General features: G+C 30.5%; 1 protein-coding gene across 1 annotated transcript in view; it reads left to right on the plus strand.

Moving 5' to 3' along the window:
• Nucleotides 1–12,779, plus strand: part of LOC132746820 (MATH and LRR domain-containing protein PFE0570w-like) — a 71,903-nt gene that overhangs the window by 35,158 nt on the left and 23,966 nt on the right. The window contains exons 20-26 of the mRNA XM_060736080.1: nucleotides 2,668–2,904; nucleotides 3,528–3,572; nucleotides 9,168–9,227; nucleotides 9,646–9,690; nucleotides 11,142–11,225; nucleotides 11,655–11,879; nucleotides 12,545–12,737. Of these exons, the coding sequence (XP_060592063.1) occupies nucleotides 2,668–2,904; nucleotides 3,528–3,572; nucleotides 9,168–9,227; nucleotides 9,646–9,690; nucleotides 11,142–11,225; nucleotides 11,655–11,879; nucleotides 12,545–12,737 (889 nt within the window). The remainder of the gene's footprint in view (nucleotides 1–2,667; nucleotides 2,905–3,527; nucleotides 3,573–9,167; nucleotides 9,228–9,645; nucleotides 9,691–11,141; nucleotides 11,226–11,654; nucleotides 11,880–12,544; nucleotides 12,738–12,779) is intronic.

Raw genomic sequence — 12,779 nt, forward strand, 5'->3', positions numbered from 1 at the left:
ACTGGTTAAAGATTGTTAAAATGAAATAAAATCGGCTAGTTAAAAAGTGTTATTTTATGCTTATGAATTTGGATGAAAAAGGTCAAAACAATTTTGCCATAGAAATAAAAAAAAACTTACTTTAAAGAAACTGCTTTGGATACGTATAGCAGAATCAGTGTGTTTCTAATGAATTGTTTTATACATACGTTCACACAAAGATTAAAAGACCAATTTCTCCAAGAATGGTCGTCAAATATACACATTAGTTCAAAACTACAGTTTTACGCTAACTTTAAAACAAACTTTGGACACGAAAAATATTTGGAGATTGTTAAAATAAGGAAATTTAGAAGTGCCTTAGCCAAAGTAAGAATTTCAAATCATGCCTTAAGTATATAGGAAAAAGAAGATATAGAAACATTGATAGTGAAGAAAGAGTTTGCGAACTCTGTCAAGAAGACCATTGTAATGAAACGGAATATCACTTTGTACTTGTTGGCAATTCATATAGCTCTCTAAGGAAGTTGTATTTTCCTAGAAAATATTGGATTTCACCATCAATTAATAAGTTAAACATGCTCATGAATACTGACTCAGATCTGAAAAAAATTGGTTAAATTAATTTCTACCAATATTTATATGACATCTAAGTATATGAAAACTTTACTTTTAAATGAAATTAAGTTAAACTTATAGAACACATACTAAAATTGATACAAATCAAAGAGTCGGTTTCTTCAATTGAAGGAACATTTATACTTTATTTATACATTGTTAGCAAACGTGTGCAAATTGTAAATGCAATATGATTCAATTTCTACATTAATTCTATTACTGTTGATTCAAAATGTTTCAATGTATACATTTGAGTTTGCGATAAACTACGTTTTAGCATGTTTTGCCTTACATTTTGTTTCGGATAAGGTTAAACTGATGAAAATGTATCAAATTCATTCTCAATTACAATTTCTATTACATACAAACGTTATAGAAAGATTTTCCTCTATTTAGATTGCAGTGAATTTCGATGATATATTACTGTATTTGACTAAATAATACTACTATCACCATAATACTTTTACACTGTTCTGTACATATGTAAATAAATTTCTTGTAAACTATGTTTTGTTTTGGGCTGGTGGCCTATGAAGCAATAAAGATATTGTATTGAATTGTATTATATCTCATTATCGTTAAAGCGTTTTATTTCGTGTGTCGAATTAAGACTAATATTGCAACAGCTTATATATGTAAAACAATTATGATGATATTAGGAATAAATAATAAAAATCACTTTCGAACTGTGATACAGATATCATTAGATATCATTTCTTTATATTGTGTATAACAAATTTCGAATTTACGAGAGGTGTTCAATTTATTATTAAAGAGTTTTAAAACCTGCCTAATTATTTAAGATCGGACAAGGTATCAATCTTGCGTTTCTGTAGCCTACGTTTCAGTATACTCCATATACAAGAGTCCATGGGAGCTGCATCTGGGCTTTTTGGATCCATTCTGCAGCTGCTATGTAATTCACTTTGCGTTTGTTGAGAAAGTTAATAGTTATTTTAGCGGCCGATTCTTGATGGAATTCCACATCAAAAAGTCACCGAACATCTTTTTGAGAAATGGTTTTAGAATTTCGTCTATGTAATATTCTGCAGTGACTTTTCCCCCTTTATTGTTAGAAATTAGAGATGTCTGGCCGTTGTAACTAACATTAGTCCAAACCATAAATCTAGGTGCAAATGCATCTTACAAACTCCAGATTTTTAAATATGTCTCATTTGTTTGAACAATGCAAACACGACGTCGATCGTAACTACCGCCAATACATAACATAGTCTCATCTGTGACGACAACGTTTTTTTCCATTTTCCACAGTTAAAGCGGAGATATAGACGCAATGATCGAGCAGGTCGTTTCAAAATCTTGACCTCTCTTAGCCTAGGAACAATCACTTTCTTTAAGAATTTTGCTGTTACCTTGTTGACAATGCCTAGTTACACCCCATCGTTAGCTGTCATTTCTCTTTGTGTGGGAGGATTCACCAAAGTAATCATATTACGGATTTTAAGAACGACATCAGTAGGAACTGCCGTGCGACATTTGGTAAAGGAACCCTTTTTACCTGTTTTGTGTTATTTCAAATACCTTTCCCATGTTAAATGCGATGCACAGTAGCAACAGAAACATTATGTATCATCTGTTTTGCTTGTTTAACAATGTTTCTGAAGGACATTTTTGCTTCAAAATCCTAAAATAATGCCCTCAACTAATTCTTTTATTTTTGGTCTACTCAGTTTGAATTTTCAATTCAAATGATAAAGGTATATGTATGGTACACTTATGTACGTAAAATTATGATTTTGAACGAGTTTTTGTTAGCTATGAGATCTTTAAACGCGTTTTGATCGCGTTTCATAAAAAATGAACACCTCTCGTAGCGTAAATGTCAAGATCCCGGTGAGTTTGCTATGATCGAGTTTTATTTTACCACGCCTACATTAATCATTTTTTATTCAACTGAAGATACGTTTTTATTTTGTATTTCATTATAAAACTCAACTGAAGATATTTGGCCGTTTTTGTCATCTATCTTCACGCAACTATTTCTGTGCGTAGTTTCCTGCACTTATCTTCCTAAACGTTGTATATACATGTGTTTGTTTATCGTTTTAGGCAAACGGATTTAAAGATTCTAATGAAAGATTGCGAGAAATGTCAAACAATTTCTAAAGAAAACGAAGATCTGCGAGTCAAAGTATTAGAAATTGAAGCAGAACGAAATAGTCTACATGAATTTAGTGAAAGGTTGACAAAAGAAAATGAATTGAATCAAATTAATCTTGCAACAGTGAAAAGGGAACATTCAGTGTTAGACAAAGTAATGGCTAACAAAGACATAGAAAACCAAAAGTAAGTTCAGTCTAATCAATGTTCTACTTAATCATGTCACGATAGATATTGCCTAACTTGCAAGAAATACCACCTCGAGTAGCGACCTATTAATATTCATTCGAAGGTTTTGGTTGTCAGGTGTCATGAAATGATTTGATTATTTAATAATGCAATTTAATTGCAATAACCTTGTATGAATACAAATACAAGTTGGACAGCAGTTTTGCTTGTAACATTGCATTTTCTTACACTCGTTTGCAGTGAAATTATTTGCCTATGTTTTCATATTGTACTATTATTGATTAAGACGAACATCATGAATGTAATACTTTAGCTGTAGATCTATTTCATTTTCAGCACAATTTACACAATTTTGACGAAAACTACTACATTTCGTTTAATAAGCTACATTTTATATTAGATTTTCGTCAAAGTACCCATTTCACCGACTGAAACCGTGATTTGAACTGTTTTATAGATTAATACTATTTTTCACCGACTGAAATCTTGATTTGAACTGTTTCATAGATTAATACTATTTAACAGATGTCTGCAGATTTGTTAAAACATTAATATCGTTTTCATAATAGCATGCCGACCGAGTGACATTCATTTTTTGCAGATTATTTTTTCTTTTACAGACAAATATCATTCCTGAAGAATAACTTATCTAAACAAACTGAAAGGTAACAAAATTTAAATGTTTTACAAACATAATGCAATTATGTCTATGTTTTGTAAATTGTACATGACTGTACTAAAATCATGTATACTTTTAATGGTCTCCTTGATATGCAGTCTTGTAAAACACTGATGTTTATTCTGTTTATTTTCATGAATTTTCGTTTAGGGCACATACTTTCATTAACTTGAAGTGACACAAATGGATTATATTTAAAGTTGCATGGCAATACCAAATATAAATACAGTTTTCATTTGTTTCATGCTTAAACTGTTGCCTGGGGATTGGAAGGTAGACACTATCGTCCATGAAAACAATTAGTCAAACCGAGCTTGTACCGTTTTCAATTATGCAGTGTTGGCTGATTATGGTTACTTTTGTGATGATGATTCTAAAACACTTACGTCCAAACTGATTATGTTGCACATATTATTATCTCTCATTAACAATATAAATCAAAGTGAGTCTGAAAATTGTATATTGTTTTCGTTCAACAATACCTCCTTCCGTTATACATCGATTGCCCAGGAACATGGAACCTCTTTGAGAGAAAGACATTGAAGAGAAGTACAGTGGTTAAGAATGATAATTCTGTCTTCGTATTTTTTTTAAATAATTTTCCTTAGTTCTAACTTATTTATTATACCCCCGAAACTTATACGGGGTATATAGGAATCACCATGTTGTCGGTTATATGGTCGATCGGACCAGAGGTCCTTTGCATTTTCCTTGTCCGGAGCATAACTTGATTACTAATGGTTTGAATTCAATACAATTTCATACAATGGTCAAGCACTTTCAGGTCTTTACTGATTACAGAGTTATTGCCCTTTGTTACTTTTCCTTGCCCGGAGCATAACTTGAAAACTACTGGTTGAAATACAAAACAACTCCATACAATGATCAAGCACAATAAGAGGAATTTCAGTGCACAAGAACCATAACTCTATATAAAGTTAGAGATATTGCCCTTTGTTACTTTTCCATTGCTTTTCTGTCTGGAGCATAACTTGAAGACTAATTGTTGGAATTCAATACAACTTCATACAACTCCATACAATGATCAAGATCATTAAGAGGAAGTGTAGTGCACAAGAACCATATCTCTATTTGGACTAATTACATAGTTATTGCCATTTGTTACTTTTTGTCCAGTGCATAACTTGAAAACCAGTAGTTGGAATTCAATACAACTTCATACAATGGACAAGCGCAATAATAGGAAGTTCAATGTACAATAACCATAACCCCTTCTTCAGTATTTAAACTGTTATTGCCATTTTTTCATTTTCCTTGGCCGGTGCATAACTTAAATACTAATATTTAGAATTCAATGCAACTTCATACAATGGTCAAGCGCAATGAGAGGTAGTGCAGTGCTTAAGAAGTGTTACTCTTGCTGGACTTATTACAGAGTATTTCAATAAAACTTCATTAATGGTCAACCACAGTAAAAGGAAATGCAACATTCAAGAACCACACCTATCTTTAATTGCCTACAAGCATAACTCAATTTCAATTCTTTTACAAGGTATTCTGTTACAAGTAACTTACTCATTTTCGAAGCAGTCTTGCGGGGGTATTATTCACAGTTAGTTATAGTTCTAGATTTTATTTTGGACGATCAAACTAAAGGGTGTATTTAAAGTCTCAAATTGAAATTTTATGTGTGCATGTTTTCATTATACTATTTGAGATAATTATCAATGGATTGATCAAAGTATCCTTATATGAAACCTCAATACGTTTTGCAAACTTAATTGTTGACAGCATTTAAGTCAACATTTCAGCCAATAATATATGTGAAGTAACATTTTATATATATAGCATCGTTGTACGTATACAGGATATGACGTTATAATTCTGTCGGAACATATTGTTAACATTATCGGATTTTATTGGCCCTTTGTCCGAAAAAGATTAACTTTAACAGACTATATTTTCAAGTGGTGAACATACATGTAGAATGTTGTTATAATTTCCGGATAGGTTTGTATTATTGGCAATTGTAATTTCAGGGTAAAACTTTAAATCAGATCTTATAATGACAAGCAGGAACATTCGAGACCATTTGCTATTGCAAAAAGATAATTACATTATCCAATAAAAATAACAAGTAAAAATGACCGCAATAATTTTGTTGGCAAACAGAGAGTTAACGAAAAAAAATAAATTTGCTAGCAATCCGGCCAAGACCCGAAATGAAACATTTAAATATTAAGTTTTGGGAAAAGTTAAATGAGTTTTAAGGCACAGACGTCCTAGGTAACTAAAAGGTTATGCCATTATCGGCTTACGAGTGTTTAAAACATTGGAAAGAAACAATAAAAGAAACACAAAAAAAAAAAAAAAAAATATCTGGATGGGAATACTATAATACTATACTGAATTGTCTACCAGTGATAAAAAAGCAAAACATGGCAGAGCAAAGGGGATTTATCCATGTACTGTAGAAATGAATTTGTTAAACATAAACATATTGCTAAAAAATGCCCTATTGGAATTATTGTAAATATTTTTAACGTCTTTTACAAATACAAGTTGAGATAAAAGAAATAAGTTTGTATACCTCCCGACACTTGAATTTCCGTCCTATTATGATAAAGTCTTTTACGTATTTTACGTAGGATGATTGTCTGACAAGTATATATACTGAATACAAATTTACTTTTAATAAACGATCTAAAGTCATGATCGAGTTAGTTGAATTACTTTGTTTCAGTAGATCGTTGTCTGTTAAGAGCATCATTATGACATTTTATTGTCCTGTTCTTGGCGACAGTCATCTTGTGGTCGGTATTTTATATTTATTCTTTATACATGATAAAAGGTAAAAACGAAAATGACAAAAGGTAGGTCATTAAACGATTTCATCAAGACAAGGTCGTAATTTTATTGATTATTGTTTGGTTTCTGAAAGTCTTGTACTGATGGTTATGGATCGATGGCCTAGTGATTAAGGTGTCTGACTCTTAATCCAGAGATCATACGTTCGAATCCTCCTCGAGTTACGACCTTGTTTTTCATATGACACCAGTACTGGTTGGTTCAAGAAAGCGGACTCGAAAGTGATAAATATAAGTTGCAAGAACTTGTTTTGCAATCGAGCTTAAAGCTACACTAAATAAATATGTAAAATTATTTTGCCGTCGGCCTAAAAACCAAGCATTCTACAGATTCATTAACCTTTTTAATAGTATTGTTGTGAATCTCATCAAATATTGTTCATTAATAAGGATTTTAAACGGAAAACCCCACGGTAACACTAAAGTTCGTATACGAATTTAACATGCAAATGAAGATTATAATCAGCTTGTGTATGCGCTACGTCACAGTGTTATAACTGCTATCTGGAACACAACAAATATGAGATTTTCTTGTGAAAACGCATTTCAACCGTTTAACTTCACGGTGCACTAGGCCTGAGGTTCAGTAAAAAGTAATCATCTCATAAAAAAAGATTGAATTTGTATAAAAAAATCCGTTACAGTGCGGAAATATACCTTAGGACTGCTACATATAGTAATGTTTGTTGATTTAATATAATTGATGTACGGATGATTTGAAGGCGGAGTTTATCATGCAAACAGATATTGTACTTCCGATTTCGCCACAATGAGTTTGTCCATTTTTTATGCTTATAAAACTCATTTTGGTTGTCTGGACACCAAAATAAGATCTGGAGTCGATATGAAACCCAATTTATTAACGAAATGTCGCTATTTCTGTTTTTATGGAAAATTTTTTAATGTAACTTTAAATAAATATGTTTTAACCAAGGATTTCAAAAGAATCAAATCTTAAGAAAACTTTGAAAAACTAAACCTTATTTGATATTTTGCCCAAAATTTATTATGAATTTCCAGAGATGGTTTCATTAAGATAACTAAATATTGGAAAAGCTAAAATATAAAGATTTGCGAAGCTATCTTCAACGTAGATCTTAACAGAACCTGAAAATGTCTATGCAAAGCAAAAGATATATTAAATTGTTACATGATTCAAAATGTAAACAAGATAAGTGAAAACTTTAACACATTTTATAATAGATGTACAAGTTATATTGTTAATATAACATCTAGACAAACATGAACCGCTATTAAAGAATAATTAAGGTACGATGTTCAATTTCAAAATCTGGTACATCTATTTTAATGGGTTCAACATAATTGCCATCAGCAATACAATGATTCAAAAGACCCTCGAAATATTGTATCCAATGTATAGTTCTTAATATGTTATTAATAACTTGACTTTTACGGATAAGATAAGAAGTTGATACTAATGGTTATGGAGGTTTACACATCTGCGGATGTTTCAAAATTTTAAATTTTACCAGTTCATGTAAAATGTTGAATTCTGCTTAAGCCGGTGCTAGGGGGCGTCGACGGTAGTTTGCACTTGACAGTACCGTCCATGAACAGGCTCAAACAAACCGAGCCTGCAACATTTTCAATTGTGTCGTGTTGGTCTTTCGTTAGGGATTCTTATTTCACTCTATTTTATTAGACAGATTTAATCTAGTCTACAATTATTATGGAGTTTTATTGTAATTAATCTTTCCGAGGGATGAACCTTCTTCAAGATTTAATACTGGCATACAAGTTTTCTTTGAATTCTACAGATCATAATCTGTGTGTGTACAAAAGCAACGCATGTGTTCATATCCATTTTAAATTCATTGTATATGTATACACGACAACTTAACATTTATAAAAATAATAAGAAGATTTGTCCTGAACCATTGTACAGATCAGAAATTTGGGGTCTGAATGAATTTGATTTAGGTATACATTATAATGATTGTAAAAGATTTAATTTACCTAAATAAATCATTGTTTCAGGTGATTGCGTTAGGTACCTACTTAAAGCTAATACTTTGAAAATGAAATATATAAAGATACATAATCAACGAATTGTAAAAGAAAATAAGTTACATAATAATGCACAATGATGATGAAAATTCATATGTTAATTGGGTTACATTAGTGAAAAAAGTTTAGAAAAAAAACGGATTCGGCTTTATTTGGCTTGAATAAGGCAAACAATATGAAGATGTATTTGTAATGATGTTTGTAAAAAAAGAGTAAAAGACATATGGGTGGTATATGAATGTTGACGATAATTCTAAGCCAGAAGGTTACTTATCGTTGTAAAAAAACGTTCTAGCATTACCTGAATGTTTTGGAATTGAAAACAAATTTTATTCATATACACTAACTTTATTATTGTCAGTCTTGATATTGAAATAGAAAGTGACTCTCAAGAAGTGGCTGATTTTGTATAATGTGTGATTACAACAATGTGAAAGATCGATATCCTTTCTTGTTTGTATGCGATAATCACCTTTTAAGGCCATATTACATACAATCAAACATAAAGACGTTAAACATAAGTTAAATAAAATGATATTGTATCATGCTCGTCTGTAACAATATATGTTTGACCAAAATGTTTGTATTTTACGTAATACACCTACCAGCAATACACCTACCATAAATACTTGTAGATCTTTTAAATAACAAGATAATCTTATATCACAAGAAAACATGCTTATGTGATCAACTAACGTTTAATGTAAAATGTATTACCGTTTTAGATACGAAGATTTAAAAAGGAAACATGAACATGGAGAGAGAGAGTTACAGAGTAAAAAGCGGTAATGTTTCAACTGTAAATTTCATGTGGGCTTTAATGTCTTTATTTTTTATAATTGTAGTACACATATGTTTGCTGTAAATGCAATCGATTTTCTCGTATACCTCGGTTTGATAAAGTAAGGGGAGTATTCAAATTTAAAACAAAGAAAACATGTTTTTCAAAGAGATTAGCAAACGTATGTTTAAGAATGTGCTATAGTTTCAGATAACATGATAGCACGTAAGTTTGCATATATATTTTGATAGCGTATTACATATCTATCAATCAATAATGATACATTATAGAAAATTATGTCTCTCCTGTCTATTGCTTTTTTTAACAATGAAACGTTTATCACTTTGTCTCAACTTCCTTACACGTATTTTGGGAACCTGCATAAATAATAATATCGTACCAAATAAATGATTATTTTGTAGGCAGATAGAAAGCCTTCAAAACGAATTATCTGAAAAAATAAAAAGGTAAGCAAATTTGATTATTTTGTCACTACGATGTGATTACAATGAATTATATTGACCAATCAGTCAGATAACAAAGATTTAATGACCCGACGCTGCATGCTGAGTGTGGTCTGTTCAATGTTTGTGGCTGATTGGGCGGTCACTAAAATTACATACGGTCCAACATTCTATTAGTTACTATTCTTCACAATGTTTGTTTTGTTCAATTCAGAGTTTTAGATAATATGATATTGACCATGAAATAAAAAGTACACTAACCTGAGTCTGAGCGGGCTTTTTGATGGTTTTGTCAGACACGCGATAATATTTAGTAGCATAAAACCGTAAGGAATATTTTGCAAAAATATACCTTGTCCATTCAAGCAGTGTTCTGACGCTTCCTTTTGTCACAGTCACAGTTATTCAACTTGAAAACGCATAAAATTAGTCGAACGCACACCATACGCGTGGTCTGTTTCTTTTCATCACCTAACCTTAACATGCGCAATGCATCGACTACAGTCAAACAATAGTTAACGTCCCAACCCTTCCGATACTTTTTGTCGCACCACTGACGGAATCGCGAATGGGCCCGCTGGCAATTATATAAACGGAACATAATTATACATGTATAAATGTCTTAATATTGATTGATATTTTAGTTCTATAGAGTTTATTATTTGTAGTTGAATAACTACATAATTGGGTCTTATATACAAAAAGTAATGGTAAGCGTTAGTCCGGACTAGTTTAATAAAATAGATTTTTATACCAGAATAAATTTGTTGTATATAATTAAAACTCAGTTTTCGTCCATCTCATGTATCTTTTAAACTGATGTTAAAGTTAAACTGTTTCGCAAAATGTATGTCATTATACAACAATGTAGAATAAATGTAAATGGTCAAGGTCACAAATAAGCTTTCAGAATCCGTAAATAAGTATACATGCAATATGGGAGAATACTTTGAAAAGACTTGTATAGTTAAAGTTTATTCAGAAGAGAAAATACTTTGTCAGTGTTTATTTCTTTGTAAAAATAGACAACTTATTACTAATTTGAACTGTTGTTTTATGGTCATGATTCAAGCGGGCAAGCTTTCCAGTGTGTTGCGTTATTATTATTGTTATTATCATTATTATAATTATTATTATTATTATTATTATTATTATTATTATTATTATTATTATTATTACTATTATTATTATCATTCCCTTTTTATCATTTACATGGACATAATTGTTGATTTAAAGATATAAGATTATACATTTTTTTAGGAAATAAGAAAATATAAAGCATAACTACACGTTTTGTTTTGTAACATTTTTTATCTTGCTAAATGTTTTATTTAGATTAAAATGTTTTAGACAAATTTCATATTTAGTTACTCGAATAATCTCTGCATCAAGACTGTTATTTTCATGATTTTACAATGATCTTATTTACCTGAAAAACTTTTTTTCCTTTTAAGAAATAAAGAAGAGTTGAAACGAAGAGACGAAGCAACTAAAAAGAAAGTCGAAATAGCCAATAATTCTATAAAATGGCTACAGAAGTAAAATTATTAAGTTTTTTAATGGCTGGATTATCACTTATAAAAATCAAAAGAATAACATGATAATATTGATATGAGGTAAAATATCACGATGTCACGTTAAACTCCTCATATCAGTTTTCACGTGTTCATGAAAGTAATCTTTAGACGAAAAAATATATGTCTGCAGTTACTTTATACTATTTGTTGTGTCTGAAATATAATATAAACTCAACTTTTCGATGTAAAGTTATAAAATATTTAATTGTTTCCAAAACAATAGAAAACGTAAAACAATACATACACTGTATTCATTGAAAAAAAAGATTAAGATTTGAAGACTTTCAAAACATTAACAACATTTTCTCTTTACATTGTTAAAATGGTATCTTTAAATAAACGAAATATGTCCAATTTCCTTTTACAACATATGGTGTCATATCATTACAGTGAAAACGACGCTTTAAAAACTGAATATGAAAAACAGATCGGGAAACTTCAGAAGATGATCAAGGAACTAAACGACACAATAAAGAGTAGTAAAAATAAAATGCACGAAGACAGTTTGAAATTTAAAAGATTATCCTACGAGCACGATGCAATATTGAATCAAATGCAAAAACTTCAAGAAGATTACAAGGTTTTAAATGGTGAAAAGCAAGATCTATTATTAAGGTCATTATATTGTAGTAAAACATTTTGAAATCAAATGAGTGTTATTTTAAGTGATGGTCAATATGTAACTTAAATATTGATCTGGTTTTATCGAAATTTTATAACTTACTAGAGACGGTCGATACAAATTACTATCCCTTTTTTCAACTGTTAAATATTATTGAAAACTTGGCCAAATACAACGTTTTCTGCAAATGATAGATTTTGTCGCACTAAATTATCCTTACATGCCTTTTTTGCTTAAAGCTATCAACGTCATCAATGTCACCCGGAGTTAAAAAAAAGGTCACACAGCCTAATATAGGAAACACTTTTATAAGTCTAGGGGCTACTGTTTTGATCCAAATATCCTAAAATTAATTAGATAATCGGTTTTATTGAACAATTACTTGGAAGATTGGTGTAATTGACATTTTTTTTAATTTCCTGTAGACGTTCTTTGCTTTAATATTTTCCTTATTAACATATCATTTTACAGAAAAGAATAGAAGAAAGCTTAGTTGATATTGATTAAAGCATCATTTTATCAACAGTTTGGTTAATTTGCTTCTTTAGCCACGTGATCTATTATTAGACATGCATTATGCTGTATTCTGTCTTCTCAACCCCATAAAAATTTAGATTTGTAAAAGTTTATATAAAACACTAATTAAATATGTTTTTAGATTGAGCAAAGTTGCAGGTGCCAACCTGACATACAATAACCCGAATATTGCGGATTTAAGTGACGAAAAAAGACCAACAAAATTAGCAGAGGAATTCTCGGAACTATATGATAATGAGTGGACAGACGCTTTTGAAGTCTTACCATTCGAGGAAGACGAACAAAAAACAAAATATATGATAAATATTTTAGAGGTGTGTATGAAAAAGTATTTGGTTTAATACTATTTAGAATGG

This window comes from Ruditapes philippinarum, unplaced genomic scaffold (assembly GCF_026571515.1).
Source record: "Ruditapes philippinarum isolate M1 unplaced genomic scaffold, ASM2657151v2 ctg3807_1_1_1_1, whole genome shotgun sequence".
Taxonomy (NCBI): domain Eukaryota; kingdom Metazoa; phylum Mollusca; class Bivalvia; order Venerida; family Veneridae; genus Ruditapes; species Ruditapes philippinarum.